We start from the raw sequence: 22,407 nt of genomic DNA, 5'->3' as shown, positions 1-22,407 counted from the left end.
CAACGCTTTTTATAAAAATAGGCCATTTAAATAAATAACAACAAGCTTTAAGCTTACGCGGCTATATACATCGGGAAAACATGACATGAGAAAATGCTTGTAAAAACCCAACAATTAATAGTATTTTACTGGTGGTAGGACCTCTTCTGAGTCCGCACGGGTAGGTACCACCACCCCGCCTATTTCTGCCGTGAAGCAGTAATGCGTTTCGGTTTGAAGGGTGGAGTAGCCGTTGTAACTATACTGAGACCTTAGAACTTATATCTCAGGGTGGGTCGCGCATTTACATTGTAGATGTCTATGGGCTCCAGTAACCACTTAACACCAGGTGGGCTGTGAGCTCGTCCACCTATCTAAGCAGTAAAATAAAAAAATTACAATTTTGTAAATAACATTTAACCCCGCTGAACGTATCCTCGGATACCGGGCGTCGTAAAGGTCTATAGAGTTATTGCTTATATTAATAGTTCCACCCAAGCTTCGCCGAAAAGCACTCAGGACATATTCGCTCTCTGAGAGTAGCTCTCTAAAAATTAAATATTCTCAATTTCCACGTAATTTCATAAAAAGAAGTTTATTAAAGTATTATAAAGTACTTTAGCGTTTCCCTTCATAGGCGGATGTAATAAGCGCAAAGAGGATTTCTTTTGTTATTATGAGTGCCCTTTGTAAAGCCCGAATAGGCATTTAAGAAACTTCTTTCTTTGAATCCGTACTAAAATGATGTTCTGAAATGTTGAAACTAAATTCGCATAAAAAAAGAGAACAAAAAGAAAACAATCCATTTACAATGGTTTTTAAAACATATCGAGTGCTTGTGTGAGTGAGTTTTTTTTTTTTTTTCTTATTGCCCTTGTAGGCAGAAGAGCATACGGCCCACCTGATGGTGAGTGGTTACCGTCGCCCATGGACTTCAGCAATGCCAGGGGCAGAGCCAAGCCGCTGCCTACCGCTAAACCATCCAGTCCACATAGCCTTTCAAGCCTTTCAAGGCTATGTGGACTATGTGACATTTAAGCAACTTTACAGGAGAGCTATTTAAAAAATATAAAAATTTGGAAAAAATATTATAACAAAAACCTCTTCGGCCAAATGAATGGGGTAAACTTAATTGAAGTTCAATTAAAAACATCGAATTGTTGATACTAATACCAAATAAAACAGACCTTTAATTACAAAGATAGATGTAGCGTACTAAGCTCACATGTCGCTTAAACCAAATACTGGTGGTAGGACCTCTTGTGAGTCCGCACGGGTGGGTACCACCACCCCGCCTATTATTGCCGTGAAGCAGTAATGCGTTTCGGTTTGAAGAGTGGGGTAGCCGTTGTAACTATATTGAGAACTTAGAACTTATATGTCAAGGTGGGTGGCGCATTTACGTTAGATGTACGTTACGTGTAGATGTCTATGGACTCCAGTAATCACTTATCACCAGGTGGGCTGTGAGCTCGTCCATCCATCTAAGCAATAAAAAAGAATAGCCTTCACACCTCGATATTATCTGTTGTTAATAAAAAGATGTATAGTGTCGATCTAGAAAAGCAACACTGTATCTCATACCGTGGGTGTCGTAAAAGGTGACTAAAGATTTTATCGGAGAATGGGTAGCAATGTTGTTTGAATACTGCGATACCGATATACTGCGATGGCTAGCTGACATTTACTAGTGATTGGGCGTATTGTAAACCCGCACGGGTATCAAATACATTCTGCTTATTTCCGCCTCAAATAAGTCGTACGTCCCGGTTTGAGCACTAGAGCAGAATACAAATAGACTTCAAACTCGTGTTTCAAAATGGTGGGTGTTCGTGTTCTGTTGTCTATGGCTCCGGTTTCCCCTTTACACTGCTTGAGTCATGAGCTCGTTCACTCATCTAGATTTTTAAAAAGTATTTCGCTCTGTATTCTACGTAGGCCGGGCTGAGGTTGTCTGCGTTGAACGGAAATCAATGAAAATTATAAACGCTTTATCAATAGTAGAATTTTGTTAAATTTAAATACAATGATAAGACGTCCGGTGCATTCGTATCTAGCGATGCAACCAACGCTGTCCGAATCCCGCAGGCGTTAAAAATTTTTATACCGAAATACGTACTTGGCAAAATATTATGTTCACGATTGACTTCCACGGTGAAGGAATAACATTGTGTACATAATAAAAATCAAACCCGCTAAATTATAATCTCCGTAATTACTGGTGGTAGGACCTCTTGTGAGTCCGCACGGGTAGGTACCACTACCCTGCCTATTTCTGCCGTGAAGTAGTAATGCGTTTCAATTTGAAGGGTGGGGAAACCGTTGTAGATATCTAAGGACTCCGGTTACGACATAACACCAGGTGGGCCGTGAGCTGGTCCACCCATGTAAGCAATAAAAATAAAAAAAGTTATTCAGTACTCACTCGCTTTCTCCAGAACCTCAAGATTTAAAAAAGAGTTTCCGCTTGAATTGCCTAAGCAGTATTGCTTTTAGACGAGAGCCGGAAATGATTTTTCTTTGAAAAAAATTAAATGCCTCTTCCATATTTAAAAATATGAAAATATGTTTTTATTATGATCGTATAGTTTTAAAATACAATGGACGTTTAACGTCACATTTGGTAGTAATTTTCTCTTACATTTTCCTAATCCTAATCTAAAATTCTAAGCTCCCGAATATCAACAGGCAATTAGCCAAACTATATATAAGTAGAACTAGAAATGAAATAACTAAAAAAAAACTGCACCTATTATGCTGACCTTACCAAGTACTGTAAAAAAAATAGCAATAATACAATGCTCCTTTAAATACATTTACGTTGTCATCTATTTCGGATGTCACGTAAAACTTTATAAACATGAAGATTTTTAAACATGAATAAAAACAAGACTGCTATTATGGCATTTGGAAGCTAACCTCTTAGCGGCACTACAGTGTGCGTAATAATATATTGAAGCTGCCATATTTCCACTACAGCGAAACATTAAAATAATCGACGAACATAAACAGACTCGGCACTTTTGACAATGACACCCTAGATGGTTGTTCTGTGAAAGACTGAATCGCGTAATATGTAAATGTAAGCGCTTCGATACAACACAGGTCATAACTTTGATACAAGCCCTTAGAGGTTTTTGAGAGATAAAGTCTCAAAAAAATCTGATTTTCTCTTCTACATCTCTCCGGACGAGTAAGAACTTAAAAGAACCAATTACCAATATCGAGTTACAGAGCACACTTTCCAGTAATTGCAGAGCGAGTTTTACACACGAATGTGTTCGATATAAGGGATGGTTTTTGAAGTAAAAAAAAAAACAAATTTAAAGAAAATAATCAATTAAAATACTTGTTGCTATTTTCTTTTTATATTAGTACGTTTTGAAACAACTAATTTGATGCTTATTAGCTTATTGCTATTAACGAGAAATAAATATCGTTTCAGTAAATTAATACCAAACTTTTCCCATCAAAGTTTACTCGCAAATATTGCCTCCAATTAAGCTTCAAATGAAATATCAATGAAAGTTTGTTTACCATTGTAAAATTATCTATATATATAAATAAAATTGGAGTGTCTGTTTGTAATATTGAAATAGTCTCTTTTTACTACATCCATATGAATATATATACGGTACATACACCAAAATAACATTTTTTACAATTTTTGTCTATCTGTCGGTCTGTCTGTCTGTCTGTTTGTTCCAGCTAATCTCTGGAACGGCTGGATCGATTTTGACGAGACTTTCACTGATAGGTAGCTGATGGTATAAGGAGTAACTTAGGCTACTTTTTTTAGACTAGCTTCGCCCCGCGGCTTCACCCGCGGTACGACAATAACCGCAGGTAACATCGCGGGACTCGGCTATCAATAATGTTTCCGAAGCGAAGCGAGGGCGGGTTGCTAGTTTAAAAATAAACTAGATAGCTGTATATGTTTTTGTGCTTATAATATTAAGAGCACATTACGCATGATACCAACTGATTATAGTGAATCCATGCGTAGGGGTATAAATAAACCTTTTGTGTATTTCTACCGCTTATAAATAATTCCTGTTTTGTTTTGCACTTCTAAGTAGATTTTATTTGACCCTTTTCAAACGAGATTTGAAAAGAGTTCGAAGTTGTAGGAAACGATGCAGTTGTGCGTCTGGTAATCATGAGCATTAATGGTGGCATCAGCAAACTCACCAAATGGGCCCTAGCCCGCCTGCCTCAAACGCCGTAAAAAGCATAGATCTACCCCACTACTATCCCATCATCAAATATTTTCTTGTGATCTTTAGCGGTAGAAATTTATACATATTTTTCTTTAATCCAATCACACAGTTCCACACCAATTTATTACGATTTTTTCCTAGTAAACCTAATGTTAACTTACTTAAATTTGAGCGGCATGCTAGAAATACCATTTTCATTCCCCGAAAGTTTCTGACAGTAATTCTATTAATACACAAACTATGACATTGATCGGGGCGAAGTTATTCCGAAGAAGTTGCCGTAATGCGATTTCGTGTGCATATTTAGCTCAAGATTAAAGGATTAATGCGTCAACTTGCCAAGTGCAATACGTTGGCTCTGTTTGTCTTGTTTCATACAATACATTAAAGGCACAACACTTGCACGTCTAGACTGAAATGTAAAACAGATAAATTAAAATACGGCGAAGGATAACTTCTTTTAGACTTCATACAGAATTCAGAAAGTATCTAGTAAAATAACTAAATTAATCATAAAAATTACAAATACATTTCTTTTATATGTTAAAATTAAATGTCTTATTTAATCTTGCGACCTTAAAACCCTACTATGATTTTCAGTACAAAATAAAAGATACATTATTTTATAAAGATACATTATTTATCTGTAAACAAAATACAGGCGTTCAAGTATTTTTAACTCGCTATTATTGGTTTGACTGTATCTGATATGTAAATGAATCTTTCAACATAATTTTCACCAACTCCTAGACGTCCGATTCACTTCAAAATTGCACATATAGTACGACGTATGCAACGCGTCAGTGATCGTCAGATTAAAATGATTTTATTGTTATATTTTAACCTAATATCTGATTACTACTATGTGAAATCTAATAACTCTCGAACTTTTGCATTTTGTCCAGCATATTAAAGTCTATTTATTATCTGTGGTTAGGTCGTCGTTAATTTTAGCCTCAAATGACGTCATATGTAATAAAGCTGCAGTTTTTAGTTAAGTATGCGTGCAATAGAAAATACTCTAAAATGATCAATCTTTTAATTTAACATCTGTTTTTTGTTCGAAATCTGTAACTGTCTTTCATGTAACCAGCACATAATAAGAATGTAAACAGATTTTCAGAGAAAAAAAAACACTAACAAGCCATAAACAGGACATTTTAGTCCCATAAAATAGCTCACAGCCTTGTTTCGAAACATACACCCCTATTAGCTCAGCGAAGAGCCCATAAAACTGTACCCTGTAAAACAACATATTTCATATATTCACTACTTTTTATAAGGTTCAGTTTCGTGTGAAAATGTGAGATAAGCAGAATTTTAAACGCCAATTATAGTGCTTTAGTGCGAGATATTAAAATATCAACGATTTTTAAATCAATGATCCCAAAAAAAATTAAAAAGAACTTAAGTCAAGTGTTATCCATATTAAGCGTAATTGCTGACACCTCAGAGTAAATGTACTTTTATATTTTACCTGATTTGACATTTCGCGAACCAAATCACTAAAATTCCGTTATCGTTTAGACAAATCTTCGTATTCTATCAAATGCGAAACGTTCGTCCAATACTTTGAAAAGTCTTCAACGACTAACAAATTGGAATGCTTATGCAGAAAACTTTCAAATGATAATTATTTTTGATTATACCGATTGGTGTCTCGGTGGGCGTCTTAATTAAAACTATCAAAACCAACGATTATTTAAAGTCAATTACAAACGATCCTGTCACGAATTTAATAGCAGTTTTAGAAACTGGGAGAAAAATCGCAATGCCGTAACCAGGTTGATTCTCAAACAACTTTTAAGTATTTTTTATAACAAAGAACAACTAACCGATTCTTGGATTTTCCGAAACGCGTAATCTAGTGGTTACACCCTGCTATTTTCGGTCGTGTAGTTTGGTTTGTAAGGTTCGATGTACTGCCGTAGCAACTCAAACTTCAGCCTCATGTCGCAAGACGGACTGTGCGATCACGACCTTCTTTTTAATTCCACTATAGATAGACTAGAGTGCGTCTACCTGATTATGAGTATTCATAGTCACTTATACCCGTTAGCAATGGGGCTACATCGCTGCTTACCGCTGACTTACTCTCCATAACTACTACAGTTAAAGAAGGAAGTATCGTGTAGCGCTTGAGAATCAGTGAAGTGAGGTTTATTCTGAAGTCGGATTATACGTCACAAGCGTATTTATGAGTTTGGCAACCTTAAATACCGACAGGCGATGAGCTTATGCCTGCCCATGACAATGATACAACATGAACAAATAAAGACGTGTGATTTTTCTATTGTTCCAGCCATGAATCTTACCATGCAGCTCGCAGTTGTGGTGGCCGTGTGCCTGTGCCTGGCCGAGGGAGCTCCCGACGGTCGATTGGCCAGGAAGCAGCAACGACCAACCCGCGGCTTTAAGAACGTCGAGATGATGACCGCCAGGGGCTTCGGCAAGCGGGACAGGTCTCACACCAGGGCTGAACGTAAGTTATAGTTTTAATAAATTGTTATTTCTGTTAAAATCAGCAAAACAGACGGGTTTTTGTAAATTATATGGAAAATGTTTGATGATCGGAACTTGTAAGCTCAAACGGATAGAACCATATTTCTGCTTATTTCTAAAGCGACGCTGTTATGTGATCCGATTTGAAGAGTGGAACAGCCTTATTCGATATAATATATACAACCTCAAGTCGCAAAGTGAGTGGTGGCATTTAGGTTGTAATGTCCACGAGTTTCGGTGGCCGCTTAACATCAAGTGGGCTGTGAATTCGTCTGACCGTCTAGTCTAGTACAATTTCAAAAAATAAGGCAGTGTTAGTTCGATAATTACTTAAATTAATATGTTTTAAATTATGTAGATTCACATATAATTTCAGGTTGAATATTACAGAAAGGTCGGCTCCTGGTCCTTACTTTGATCTGTGGCAAAAAAAATTGTTACATGTTTCAACAATGCTGACATTCGAAATTTGTTTTAGTAAAATAAAATTGTTACTACACTTTGTGTATGTATAAAGAAATAAAAATTGAATTTTTGCCTTCACAAATTAAAATCAAAAGTAAATGGGCCGAATAAAATTTACTAAGAATATTAGGCGGTCTCTTAGCCGTTCATTTCCCTTTATATTGAAATTCAAATAACAAGGGAATTGTCGGAACAAGTTTTGATAACTTTGCATTCCGCTAGCAACTGAAGTTGGATTGTTAACAACGAAATGAGCTATTTTGATGATTGTCAATCATTAACTCGCCTTAGTTTTGGATTGAAAATTTTAAAAATATTTTAGAAGCAGATTTAATTTAGAGTACACCTAAAACTGATTATCTAAAGGAATTAATTACTATATGTTCTTCTGATATAAAGCTTTAAAAGATTATTACAGGAAGCAATACGTAATCAAATACTACAGATGTAGATGTGTAGTGCAGAGTCTTTTGTAATTGTAGAAGCGCTTCGAATTTAGCGTCAATTATTTTCAACAAGTCATTTGTCGCCAAGATTCCTATGCTTAAGGAGTAAGAAGCCTTTGAAAGGCAACCTTCAGTAGTTTTATGTTACTCGATGCGACTACGAGTATAAAATTGAATAGTACCTGCTGGTGCTCTAAAGGTTAATAAATAATACTGAGTTACTAGCTCAAAAACTCAATACAAAAGTCATGATTTTTAAAATAATTTAATGAAATTAATGTTTTGGAGAAATACTAAGAAATTACGCCATTCAATTTCGAAAAAGTTACCTTCAAGAGTTATATCTTTTCAATTTTATCTCACCGAAACTGAAGTCACATAATGTCCATAATTGATAATGTTGTTTCAATTATAATCGAAGGCGATGTAGATCATCAACGATCATCTCAACGTCCTAGTCGCGGTACTCCCACATTTAAGAGTCCATCGGTCGGTATCGCCAGAGATTTTGGTAAAAGAACACCGGAATTTGAGAATGAAGGTATTTGGGAAGCTGACATCGATTTGCCATGCGTAGCGCTGGCTATCTATACCAGACTTGCACGGTGTGCTTATAAAACGATCGAATTGTGTAAACATTGAGATGATATCGATGAAAATAGTGAACTAATTAAACAAACCTGGGCTCTTTATGATAATATAAGAAAATAAACTAAAATATCACAGAAACTAAAATATACTAAAATATCACAGCGTCAAATGAAAACGAAGTGTATAGATACATATCAGTTTAATAGTTAAAAATATAAAATTTAATTCAAATTTGAAAACCACTATTTTCATCGACAGTTCGATCTTGGTGGAATCGAAGCTAGATTTCGTTCGTGACTGGCTTTCGAAGCCACAGACGGGGCCATTCGAGAAATCCGTGTCGCTTTGCAGGTGTTTGTTAAGATTGAAATCCTGTTAGTGTTCAGAATCGAAACAAGCGTCCGCGCGAACGTTTGTGTATCTTTATCGAGAGGGAGCTCATGACTTGACTTCTAATTTATACATACATGTGTTATAGGCTATTTTAGTATTTAATATTTAGAAAAAGAATTGGATTTAATTAATTTCTATTCGATTAAAGTTGGGAACCAAGTCAGTGCTCTCTATGAAAGGATCGATGCAGATTTTGAAAAGCTTAAGGCAAAATAACACCAAAAAGACTGGTAGCGCTTCAATGAAAGAACGCATTCAAATACTAAAGATTACAGAATCCATACAATTAATTCTAAAACTATGAACAATTACGACGCACACAACAGGGATGTCATTATCTATGCAATTTGTTACATACACTTATACTTCCACTTAAACAGATGATATCGGCTACGTACACCATCCCCGCATGAAGTTTACCCCTAAAATAGGTCTGATGGTGGCTCACGACTTTGGCAAAAGAAGTGGTAACGATGATTATGATGAAGGTAAAGATTGGTAGACACCTCACTGTTACCACGCTTGGCGCTTTCGGTGATCATAAACCGTCTGCTGTTTGTTGTATAAAAGAGCATATATTTTAAGACATTTTGACAGAGAATATGATTATTTGAAGTATTTATTTCAGGCCCGCTTCTTTTAGTTTATAAGGTATATTATCCCATACAGTACTTAAACTGCCTAAATTTGATTTAGTGTATTATTGTCATATTTACTGTTCACGAATCTATAAAAAAATCTTTCCCAATCTACTGTCGTGAATTGCAATTCCAACAGAAGAAGAGATCAGGGTGACCAGGGGAACTTTCAAGCCAAACTCAAACATTCTTATCGCGAGGGGCTACGGGAAACGCACAAATTCTCAAAACGAACCAGGTATCACGGCGGATCATCCCGAAGCCAATTCGAAGAGAACAACAATCAAAATATTTAACAATATTTCGTTGTTAAGAAAACGGCTTGAAAGCCGAAATCGAAATTGTTTGTTTGTGCAGACCCATCGACCGAAACGCCTCGGGGACCGGCTGGACACGACATAATATTGGGCTTACACGAACATGAAATAATATATTCGCTTATTAAAAATACACATAATACGCAACTTATACACTACTTTACAAAATAATGAATAACGAATTCTGACGCTTAAATGTGTTGCTTCGGTAATTTATCGTTTTTTTTTCTTTCAAATATGCAAAGAACTTTATATTAAAATAGTATTATGTAATTATTAATGTTTGTTCAACGAATCGCTTGTGATAAATGGAATTTTTGCTTTCTTCAGAGAACACAAGAGAAATATTAGTTTCCTCTCACAATAATCTCTCGTATTGAGATAAAAGTAATGAAGTTATTAAACTATCTTGTCCTGATGAAACGACCAGAATAATTCAACGAAAGCAAGCTATATTTCTCGTGCGTGTGTTCGAATGATATTGTTACGAAAAATGCCACTTTTGGGATTAATTCCCTTTATGAATAGCTAAAAAGAATGGAAGGTGTTATATCTCTGTAAACACTCGGCTATTTACTTCTCCGGCTTATAAAGCAAGTTGTAGGAGCGCTTATGTTACGAATATATGGGTGTATCTATGGCCCATTGTGAGGGCCAGCTTTTCATTTTGTTTTCTTTGCGCATAATATAAAATAAAATACATAGTTTTCGCAGTCTATTTCTTGATTTAAATAATTCTGTCTTATGTTGAATCATCGATAACAGATACCCTTTACTTTTTATTTTAGGAGAATATGTTGGTTTCTTATTCCAGTTATTTAAAAGTATAAAAGATTTAACATTATATTATTATTGATTGCATCTTTTTTATATTAAATTAATTATTTCTTGACCTGAATTTTTTGTTGAAGAGCTATTCTATAACAAAAATCCTTAAAGTAATGAGATTCGATACGATAATGGAACATTATTTTAACTTACATTAATTTCAAACAGTGTACGGAGTGAACAACTACTGGGACATGCTCGAGAACGCCCCCGAGAGGGAAGGTCAGGAAGCCAATGACGACAAGACTCTGGAAAGGTGAGAAATGCTTAGATACACTAAACATAATGAGTCAACCCCTACAAAATAAGTTGAAAATCAAATTCAAGTTTTTATTTAAGCCATGTCTTTAGAAGTGTTTTTTTAAATTCGCATGACTTTATCACCGATCCCACTTCGTTACTGAGAGGAGTCAACGAACAACTCAAAGCTTGGTATTTTCTTGCTTTAATTATTTTGATGAGCAGGGTCGCAAGCACGCTTGCCTACGACGTCAATAAGTTAAAAATTAATTGAGTTTTTACTTGTAGCAGATACTAAGTATTTACGGATTTTAATGTAAGGTGTACAGATATGTACATATGTATAAAAGTTCTTCTGGCTTGGGTTTCCTCAATACTGAGGGTCGAGGCAACCTCTTCGCAACAAGAGCTTATTCTGGATCATTCCACGCCATTTGATCCGATCTGCCGCCGAGTGTAGAGCATCGTGAACTACGGTGTCGAGGGTAGTGCGGATCTGGTCAGTCCAACGTATCGGGCCTCTACCTCGTGGTATTCCTCCTTCCACCTAGCCAGTTACAATTAGCTTCTCCAAGTTACCGTCATCCTTTCTGGAAATGTGGCCAAAGTATTCCAAAGCTCTACGTAGGCAGATGGTAGAAAGCCTCGTTCTTTATCTGGAGTTTTTGGAGGATCGACACATTGGTGCGACGTGCTGTCCAGGGAATTCCTAGCATCTTTCGCCAGCATTTGGCATTCCTCGACCGGCATTAGGCGATCGGCATTCTTCAGGATCCAGGTCTCTGCGCCGTATGCCATGACCCTCTTTGCCTTTCCAATCCTTCTCCATATCTCATTATCGCACGAGCCATGACAACTAATATTTGTGTCCAGGTATACAAGGTTGTCAACTATCTCTGAATCAAATCTTTCTGTGAGCTCAAGTTTGCCCGTATGATCTATGACCATGATCTTGGTTTTGGACTTGTTTATCGAGAGTGCCAGTTGATGCGTGATGATACTGATGCGTTTCATCCTATCCAAGTAGTGTCGTCAGCATATCGCAAATTACAAATGTTTTAACCACCGATGGTGATACCTCCAGTCCAGTTATTGCAGATACTCCAAATTATATACTCACCGTATAAATTAAATAGGATGGGTGAATCCTATTCAATAAATGTATATATTATATAATCTCTTCGAACAAACAATCCTACGCTAAATTGCCCTTCAGAACTTTGGATAAAATACAGCTAACGTAAATTCCAAAATATCAATTTCAGTTGAATAATTATTGACAATGGAATATAAATTTGTACAAGATTGATAGAATAAAATAAAATAGATTACAGTGAATTATATTCACTTTACAGAAAAATAAATGATCGCACCAAAGTATCCTTTAGACAAATGTTCTTAGCTAATTACCTGCTCAAAAATGATAATCAAAATGGGCACGATATTTTTTTCTGTCATTTAGTTATCAATTACGTCTAAATGTAATGTAACAACAAAATACCTGACAGCAACTGAGGATTAATCGAAGTAGACGTACTTGAAGATTTCTTCGCAGGAAATATAAAAACTATCTCTGAATCAAGTCTTTCTGTGAGCTCAAGTTTGCCCGTATGATCTATGACCATGATCTTGGTTTTGGACCTGTTTATCGAGAGTGCCAGTTGATGCGTGATGATGCTGATGAACAAGGGCTTAGTTACAAAAGCAGATGTACGAGAATTAAATGTATTTTCCAAGTTCAACGACATACCGCTCGTATTCGTTTTTCAAATATATATTTTTCATTTGATGCCGTCAGCGCAAAAGTGGCCTAAGCTTACCATTGTTATTATGGAGCAATGAAGTTTATGTTTTCATGAATTTGAATTTGAGTAGGCAAAATAACAATACGCCCAAAAATAATATTTACAAAGTCATCTGTTATCTGTGGGTGAAACTATGGATAGGCCGGTATTGCATCAAAATTTATTATATCTATATATCTATATATATATATAAATGAATTGCTGTTCGTTAGTCTCGCTAAAACTCGAGAAGGGCTAGACCGATTTGGCTAATTTTGGTCTTGAATTATTTGTGGAAGTCCAGAAAAGGCTTAAAAGGTAGATAAATATGAAAATGCTCGGAATTAAATAAAAATAACAATTTTGTTTTTCCTTCGATGTGTCTCTCGCTGGACGGATTCCTTTTGTTTGTTTTAAGTTTATTTTATACAAAAGTTTAGGTCTTTTATTTATCTATTGAGGCACTACAAAGTCTGCCGGGTCAGCTAGTTTTAAATAAATTGCAATATACATAATATAAGCATGATTATGAAAAATTGTGGGTTAAGCCACTTTTACGCTGACAGCTTCATTTAATCTCAAAGTTCTAATAAATCTAATGTTTGATAGACATATTATGTACTGATATAGTTATTAAAGATAACCTCATTGGTGCGTAATAATAACAAGTAAATCAATAACGACTCAAAAGGCTAATAACAACTTATTTGTTAAAATACTTGTTAATTATTTATATAGCATTATTAACAATCAATAGGCTTAAGGCTGCTGTGAAAGGAATCGAGTTTTACTATTCACAAGAAATATTCAACTTCTTCATAGACACTAAAATTTAAATTACATTTTAAATGACTCGGTATAACTCGGTATCAGGTTTCTAACTTTGAAAGCCGATAAGCAATGAAGTTTATAACATGAAGTTTTTAGCGAGAAGTATCATAGAGTTGTTCGAGAAACTTAGTTGAACTAAGGAGTAAGGGTTCTAAAAGAAAAACTTTATGCTCTGGATACACTTTTAAAATCGATAGATGTTGTGGAGACTCCATTTTTTTGTCTATATAAGATGAGAAATTCATTACCTAACTAATGCCGAGCAATATATCAGAGCTAATAGACCTCAAAAGAATGATACTGTCTTGAGACACGTGGTCAAAGTTTCATTTGCATTGTAACACGGTGCTCTCGCTCAATAGAGACCAAATCTTCGCGACAAAAAGAAGTAGGTACATATGATGATTATACTTAACCTTATGAATATATTATGGACATATTTATATGCCACGCTTTTAGTTGTTTTTTTTTTTTTTTTTTTTTGGTCAGGAGGAAATCGCCGGACTTCCGCCCTCCACTGGGGACGGCGGGCGGAGCATGTCGGAGTCGAACCGACTAAAACCTCCTGTCGCTCAACAACCAACGTCCAAACCTCACATGAGACAGAACTCATGAAAAGGCAAAGGGGGGAAAGTGAAGTGTTTAGTGCCGAGCACATCTCTCCCATCACCCTCCCCCTCGGGACGCCGGACTGGCGGTCGTCGGCGCCACGACCACCAGCCCTCTCGGTCGGCAGGCTATCCGGAGCCCGCCTAGATGGCGCCGGTTAGAGTGAGCTATCCTACGGAATACCCCGCTGGGTCAGAACCAGCGTGGGTCGAGGATAGCCGGCCTTCCATCACCCGGATGCTCTTGCGTAAAACGCGTGCAGAGCAGCTTGCACGACGTCTTCTTAGGTCCCCCTCGCCGGTCCCCAGACCGACATATGAGGGGGACCCGAAACACTTAGAGGGCCAGGGCTTGGGCGAAATCCGCCTCCCTGGCCCCCGCTCGACGGCGGCGGGCTTGCGCGTCTCTAACGCGCCCCGCCGCCTCCTTCTGCGAGATGGTGCACTCGCAGAAGTCGAGCATCGCCTTCCACGACTCGTCGTCACCGAGCATCGATGCCACAACACTCGGCAACGACAAGTCGTTTCCTATTTTTGCGACGAGGACACGGCGCCACCCCTCCCATGCGGGGCAGGCGACGAGCGTATGCTCTGCCGTGTCCAAGTCGCAATCACAATGGTGGCACTCTGCCGTCGGCTCGGCTCTGATCCGGTGCAGGAACTCACCGAAGCAACCATGCCCAGTGAGAACCTGCGTGAGCCGGAAAATGAGGCGTCCTCTGTCACGATTCACCCAATCCACAAGGACTGGGCGAATCGCCTCGACGGTCCTACGACCAGCCGAAGGATCGGCCAGCCGCCTGGACCATGATTCCAGCACGGACCGCCGAGATTGGGCCCTCCGCGCTCTGACCACACTGGGGCTGGGACGCGCCACGCCCCGGGCACGAAGGTCAGCCCGCCACTGATAGTCAGCGGCGAGCGCCTCCGCTTCCAGAACCCAAGGCGGCGTCCCAGCCAGTACACACGCCGCCTCGAAGGAGATGGTGCGATAACCACGAATGACCCTGACCGCGATGGTGCGTTGCGGCTTTTGCAGCAGCCTCGCCATCCCCACGGCCAGGGACTGGCCCCACACGGGCGCCCCGTATAGGGCCATTGATCGCACCACTCCTGTATAGAGACGGCGCGTCACCTGGTCAGGCCCCCCGATGTTGGGCAGAAGCCGGCTTAACGCGCCGGCCGCCCCCAACAAACGAGGGACCAGGTTCTGAAAGTGAGCACGGAAGGTCCAACGACTGTCCAGAATGAGGCCGAGATACTTCAGCTGCACCCCGACCCCAATCCGGACGCCTCCAACCACGATATGGGCATCGACAGGTGGCTCTCTCCGGGGCCTGTGAAACCACATGGCCTCGGATTTACTGAGCGCCACGTCGAGGCCCAATCTCCTGATTTTGCCGATGACATGCGCCACCCCAGCGGTGGCAAGACGGGCAGACTCAGCAAAACTCCCTCCCCGGGCCACGACCAACGTGTCGTCTGCGTAACAGATTACGCTCAGGCCCGGGAGGAGGGCACCCCTCAGCACCCAGTCATACCCGATATTCCACAAAAGAGGGCCGAGCACCGACCCCTGTGGAACACCGCGCACGACCGGGAATCGGTGCACGATCCCACCGTGTCCGGTACATGTGACCGATCTGTCTTCCAAGTAGGAACCCACCAGCGGCGAAGGTAGGGGGGCACTCCGTGTCTTTCTAGCGCCGCCCCTATCACGGACCAGGGCAGGGTGTTAAATGCATTGGCGATATCGAGTGACACCGCCGAAGCCACCCCGCCCCTGGAGATGGCCTCCTCCGAGAGGGCCCGCACGCGAAGGATCGCGTCCACCGTTGAGCGGCCCTCTCGGAAGCCATACTGTTCCGCCGACAGATCGGGTCCCACCCCGACCAGATGCTGAATGATGCGGGCCGCCAGAATACGTTCCAGCAGCTTGCCCACCTCATCCAGCAACACGATGGGACGGTACCCGGCGGCAGTATCCGCCGGGCGCCCCTCCTTTCTCAACAGCACGAGTCTGCCCGTCCTCCACGATGAAGGAAACCGTCCCGACTCGAGGCAAGAGTTGTAAAGCCTCAAGAGTCGGTCCCCTAGGGCACCAAGAGCCAAGGCCCAAACCCGGCCATGGACGCCGTCCGGGCCGGGTGCAGTGTCCTTCGCGCACATTTTGCGCACGGCCACACGGAGCTCCGCCCCCGTTATATGGGGCACCTCAGCAGGGACTTCACCGTCGTATTCCGGCGGCGCGTCCATAGCGGGAGCGACAAATCCCTCCCGCTCCTGCGGGAACAGCACCGAGACGATGTCCCGCAGCTGCTGAGGCTGGAGACGCTCCGTGATCGGGGGGGCCCATGGGCGCATTTTATTGCGCACCATATGATAGGGCCGCCCCCACGGATCCTCATTCAGCGTCTCCAAGAGACCCTCCATGTGTCGGTCCTTGGCTCTTCTGATGGCCAGCTGCAGCGCTCTCTGCGCGACGCGAAATGCGCCGTGCAGCCGAGCCTCCACTGCCGCGAACGCAACCGGATCGTTGCGCCGCGGCAGGTGGCGGCGGCGATGCCTGGCGCACTCGCGCCTCGCCCGAACGCACTCCACGCGGAGTTGCGCGATTTCAGGCGACCACCAGTACGCCTGGCGATTGGGAAGTCGAGGGCCGATCCGGGGCATCGACACATCACAGATGCGACGCATCGTGTCCCGGAACCACCCCGCCTCGCCCTCGACCTCGACCGGGTGTGGACGCATGGGCGCCCACGCCGCCACTGTAGAGGCTTCCATCAGGAGCTCCTTATTCAGGCGCTTCAATGCCCACCTAGGGAATGATCGAGACGCGTCACGGGGACGCTTTTAGTTAATGTTCTTTGTTTGAAATTAAATTTGATATTTTTTATTTAAAGGGTTTTTATATTCAGAAAGGTTTAAATAACATTTCACCGGACATATTGTTTAATCCTGTAAGAATTACGATCACACAACGACTAATGTTTTCATTAACTATCTGGAGCGTAATCTGTTTATACAAGTCGTAATTTAAGGAAGGCGTATTCGATTGTAATTTATTGCAAATGAGAACCATCGATTCGATTAATTAACAGTTATTTATTAATGGCGTTGAAGCATTAAGTTATAACCAATTGTTTCGATTTCTTTTTGTTCTCTGTAATGTTATAAATGTTGAGGTGGACCTTAAATTTATTTCCAGTTATAGATTATTTCTCAGATTTTTATATTCATATGAAATCGCCCGCCCTATTTATTATTAATTTGGGATTAATGACTTCAGTAAACTCTTTATTACTACTGCTAAATATACTTCGGTGCAAAATTAATTGAAAAATTTAAATATCTGCCAGCCCCATCAATCCCATTCGATGTCATTTATTTTTTATATACTTGTAGCGTTTTTAAAACCAGCGGTAATATAAGTTTATGACTGTATTAAAATATGTATGTTTTCGAGTGTATAAAATAAATGAGCGGTAATTTGTTATTTGTAAGTTGTACTGTGAATTCAAATAGAAGAGAAATGAATTCATAGTAAACGAATACAACAAAAAAAAATACGGTTGTCTGGTGTTTTTTCTTTAAATTTCACGTTCTATTCCGTGGCCTCAAATACAGCAATACCAAAATTTTACTGTTCTTCAAATCGTAACTTATATCCGCTTCATGCTAGTAATTAAATTAGTACCTAATCCTAATTAATATTATCTTAAAAATGTTTCTTTAATAGGTATTGGAGATGTTATCAATATATTACTTGATGATCTTTTGGTTTATCAAAAACTATGTCTCAGTGTATTTTTCGAAAATTCCCAATTGCGAACCACGTAATGTATCTCATGATTGCTTGTGCATTGCTTTAGAATGTTTATTGTGTAAATCAAATAATGAATATACAATGAGTTCTAAGCCTTTATGCTAATTCGCCTTATAATTCAGGTAATTTGCGAATTAATTCATCAGTCAAAGGATTTATTTTAGGACGTTTTAACTCGACTATAGCCTACATTCGTGTGTCTATTCTTGTACTTTCGTTACTTTATTGAGACTTGACCTACTTATTGCCTATGTTAAAGCTACAAATTGACAAAGGAAGGGGAAATGATTCCGTAACATCGCATCCTGTCGCTACGTTAATTTGATTGTTTAAAAAATAAAACAGAATCGATTCAAGCATTTCCAGAATTGTTTTTTAGAAAATTACAGGTTTATAACATTATTATCATGTATAATGTTTTTATTTTTTTTATTGCTTAGATGTGTGAACGAGCTCACAGCCCACCTGGTGTTAAGTGGTTACTGGAGCCCATGGACATCTACAACGTAAATGCGCCACCCACCTTGAGATATAAGTTCTAAGATCTCAGTATAGTTACAACGGCTGCTCTACCCTTGAAACCGAAACGCATTACTGCTTCACGGCAGAAATAAGCAGGGTGGTGGTACTTACCTATACGGAATCAGACGACGCCCTACGAAGAGTAATATTTTAGTGTCCACTTGAAAAATAACTTTCTCACTTCGAAATCTATTAACAATAAAGAGATTTCACTGGTGGTAGGACCTCTTGTGGGTTTGCACGGGTAAGTACCACCACCCTGCCTATTTCTGCGTGAAGCAGTAATGCGTTTCGGCTTAAAGGGTGGGGTAGCCGTTGTAACTATACTGAGACCTTAGAACTTATATCTCAAGGTGGGTGGCGCATTTACGTTGTAGACGTCTATGGGCTGTGAGCTCGTCCCATCTAAGCAATAAAAAAAAAACCATGATGTAAATATTTATTATTAAATTTTATTATAGCATTCCACTGGACTGGTTCGTGAATGAGGTTCTCAACAACCCGGACTTCGCTCGATCTGTCGTCCGGAAGTTCATCGATCTCAATCAGGTGACAAAAAACTACGGACCTGAATTTAATTTAATTTTTTAATTTAATTTTGAACTAAACCCCGGCAAAACATTTAATTTATTGTTTCAATGTAACTTAGCACTTCGTGTTCGAAACCTATTTATTATATAATATCGTTCGGGTATCGTAATAATATCGTATCGTTATTACTCAATCCATGTTGTCTTTTAATAAGCTATTATCTGTTTGACCTGTACATGGTATATCTATGTGTGTGTGTAACGGAATTTTTAAAGTAGTTTTTGCTAACTTCAGAAAGTCATGTTAATAGGAAAATTTACCAACGTATCAAGAACTTATGACAATACAATTTTCATCGCACTGCCTTGATATCCTGCCCAGAATTACCGGGATTAAAAATTATTATCATTTTAATGTTTTTTTTTTTCGCTTTTATATTTAATGTTTTTTTATCAATTACCGATATTTTTAAATATCATAACGAGAATAACATCCCCAACCTCAAAAATGAAATTTAAACTTTGGTTGTAGATAAACATGAATGTATCAGAATCATCCACTAAATATTATTTTATATTTTATACAAACATGACTTCCCATCAGAGCAGCCCTCTTTCCATTTAAATACGAGAACTCAAGCGATTATTATCGATAGTAATTTATTTGATCCCAAAACCGAGAATTCAAATAGTCCAGTTAACACATATTTGCACAATTTCGATTGGCCTTTGATTCGATCGATATTTCACTGACCGTAATTCCGGTCTTAATCAACAAGCGTTGTATTAACAAGACAATGTATAGTGATGATGTTGATTGAATATAAACAAAGGCTTCATCATCATACAATTGAAGGTATTTATATTAAAGGCAATTTGGTAGGCAGCGGCTTGGCTCTGCCCCTGGCATTGCTGAAGTCCATGGGCGACGGTAACCACTCACCATCAGGTGGGCCGTATGCTCGTCTGCCTACAAGGGCAATAAAAAAAAAAAACATAATTTTCGTGTTAAAGGATTACCGTTGTGGATGGTACTTAGCCTATGATTTTATTGTCATGAGAGATAAACACGTTTAACGAAATTTTTGTCTTACTGATACCAACTATTAACAAGTCCTCCTAGGTTGAGCCACATAAACTCTCCTACCAAGCCGTGCGTAGCTGAAATTGCCCCTTAAGCTAGCAACGATTAAGTAGGGGAAAAAAGGTACCAAATCCTCCTGATTACTAATACTTTTATAATTCTTAGCGATGTAGCCAAAATATCCTGTTAACATATTCAGACTTAGTTTTGACTTGATCCCTAGTTCTCGTAATATCAATATCAAATGTGGTACAAGAAATTTTAAGCATATTTTTTCAGTACCGGTTTTTAAGGAATCAATACGGTCTCAGTCAGTCATTTTGAGCCTTCATATCCCAAATAGAACACGTGCGTAACGAAAATTTTTGTTTTGTTTTTATTAATTATTATTACTGTATAAATAAATATTTTCGCATAAAAATTTTTCAGTACCGAATTTTAAGGCATCAATACGGTCTTATTCGGCCATTTTGAGCCTCCGTATCCCAAATAAAACACGCGTGTAACGAACATTTTTGGTTTTGTTTTTATGAATTATTATTACTGTATAAATACATAATTCCGCATCAGAAATTTTGTTTTCCAACAGCCCTTTACATACACAACGTTTTATTTGATTTGTTTTTACATTTGTGGATTATATTTCAGACCGTTCTTTAAATTCGACTAAATGTTCGTTGGTAACTAAGTTTCTAGAATGTTATGAAATACTACCACACCTCGCCTTTTCGCATTAAAAGTGTACAATTTCCAAAAATATTCGAAATTGAGTTAATATGCGTAAACATTTGGTATCAGCAGTATTTTTCTCATAAATTCTATCAGAAGAGCGTAGTTTTTTTTTTTTTTTTTTTAATTTACCTATGCTTTGACTACTATTAACAAAATTAATACGATACATAATTTTATCTTACTTTAAAAGACAGATAATGTAACTGGTAAAAAATAAATGATTGATATTAAAAATATTAATTGATGTTAAAAACCATTTAAAACATTCTCCCGTAAAATTAATAAGTTTTGAGATTATACAGTTTTAATGCGAGAAGACGATCTATGTCGTGAATTTCCCAAAATTTTTACACTTTTAAAATTAAAATACTCTTAAAATTTTTCGCAGGACGGTATGCTGTCATCAGACGAACTGCTCAGGAACTATTAAGCTATTATCTAACTATATAAGACGGTTAACTCTCGTTATTCTGTTAAAATCGGTTTGCGTTCGAACGTTGAATAATACTCTGTATTTATGTGTTACTGTACGTAACAGCTCTGTGATATGGACGGAAGTAGTCCTCAAAAAGAACAAAAAAAAAATCGCTTCAGATCTCATTGTTTCACTTTTTTTTTGTTTGTAAATAACTATAGTGCTATTATTATATTGAGTCCATATAAATTAACTAGAAAATGTTAATATTAGATGTTTATTTTTTTTTTTAGATATTTTGATTTCATTAGAAGCAATATATTAAATACATTAACGCGTTCTCTGTTATTTTTGGTTAATAGAAAAGGGGAAAGGCTAGTTATTTGTAATTCTCACTATTAGGCTGGGATTCTGTCTTGATGTTGATTTCATTGTGAGAATGTCGAGTTAGATTACTCTACATACATACATACATAATAATAAAAAATTAATGTTTAAGCATAGAAGAAGATAATCTACGTTCAGATACCCAAGTAATTAATTAGTTTGTTGTTAAATTATCTTTGTCGACGTTATGAATAAAAATAAAAATCGGGTATCAAAATTGTTGTTTTATTTTCATGCCTCATTATTTGTTCGTCTTATACTGCTATCTCTTATCAAAGGTTGGCATAATTAAGGCCGATAATATACTTTGACGTATATTTACTGTTGCTCAGGAAAGAAAAAGAGAGAGTGCTTCTGTCACAAATTCGTACACATGCTTAATATTTACAAAATCAACGAATATCTGTGTTAAAAATCTGATTTTTCAAAGATTTTTGTAAAGATCTTTTTTTCAAACGAGGCTTGTGGAAAATACTTTATAGTAGGCAGCAGGTTGACTCTGCCGGCATTGCTGGCGTCCATGGGCGACGGTAACCGCTCACCATCAGGTGGGCCGTATAATAGTCTGCCTACAAAGGGCAATAAAAAAAATTGTTGGTAGCGCTTTTTTTCTAAACGACTCGACGTTAAACTAACTAGTCTAAAGACAAGACTTCTGGTTAGTCGCCTTGCATTTCTTTTTATAAAGTAATTACTAACAGTGCTCTGAGTTTGTTCGAAGAGAACGAAAAATCTAGCTAGAAGCGCCAACTTTACCACCACCCTGCCTATTTCTGCCGTGAAGCAGTAATGCGTTTCGGTTTGAAGGGTGGGGCAGCCGTTGTAACTATACTTGAGACCTTCGAACTTATATCTCAAGGTGGGTGGCGCATTTACGTAGCAGATGTCTATGGGCTCCAGTAACCACTTAACACCAGGCGGGCTGTGAGCTTGTCCACACATCTAAGCAGTTAAAAAAAAAATTGTATTTCATAATCGCACATAGCGTTTGGCGTAAAATCTATAGAATAAAGGTTATAGAATACAGAGTATACAATGTATATATAATATTTATACCGTCTAAGATTCT

General features: G+C 38.6%; 1 protein-coding gene across 1 annotated transcript in view; it reads left to right on the top strand.

The window, feature by feature from the left end:
- LOC101740561 (allatotropin) overlaps window positions 1-21,555 on the top strand; it is a 48,224-nt gene extending 26,669 nt beyond the window's left edge. Inside the window, exons 2-8 of the mRNA XM_021351590.3 lie at window positions 6,502-6,681; window positions 8,034-8,153; window positions 8,977-9,084; window positions 9,374-9,472; window positions 10,548-10,635; window positions 18,652-18,739; window positions 20,925-21,555. Coding sequence (XP_021207265.1) covers window positions 6,504-6,681; window positions 8,034-8,153; window positions 8,977-9,084; window positions 9,374-9,472; window positions 10,548-10,635; window positions 18,652-18,739; window positions 20,925-20,966 — 723 coding nt within the window. The 5' untranslated portion in view covers window positions 6,502-6,503 and the 3' untranslated portion in view covers window positions 20,967-21,555. The remainder of the gene's footprint in view (window positions 1-6,501; window positions 6,682-8,033; window positions 8,154-8,976; window positions 9,085-9,373; window positions 9,473-10,547; window positions 10,636-18,651; window positions 18,740-20,924) is intronic.
- The last annotated feature ends 852 nt before the right edge of the window (window positions 21,556-22,407 follow it).

The sequence above is a fragment of the Bombyx mori genome, chromosome 11 (assembly GCF_030269925.1).
Source record: "Bombyx mori chromosome 11, ASM3026992v2".
In the NCBI taxonomy this organism is placed as follows: Eukaryota; Metazoa; Arthropoda; class Insecta; order Lepidoptera; family Bombycidae; genus Bombyx; species Bombyx mori.
Note: the sequence above shows the minus strand (reverse complement) of the source record. Positions and strands in the feature narration are given on the sequence as shown.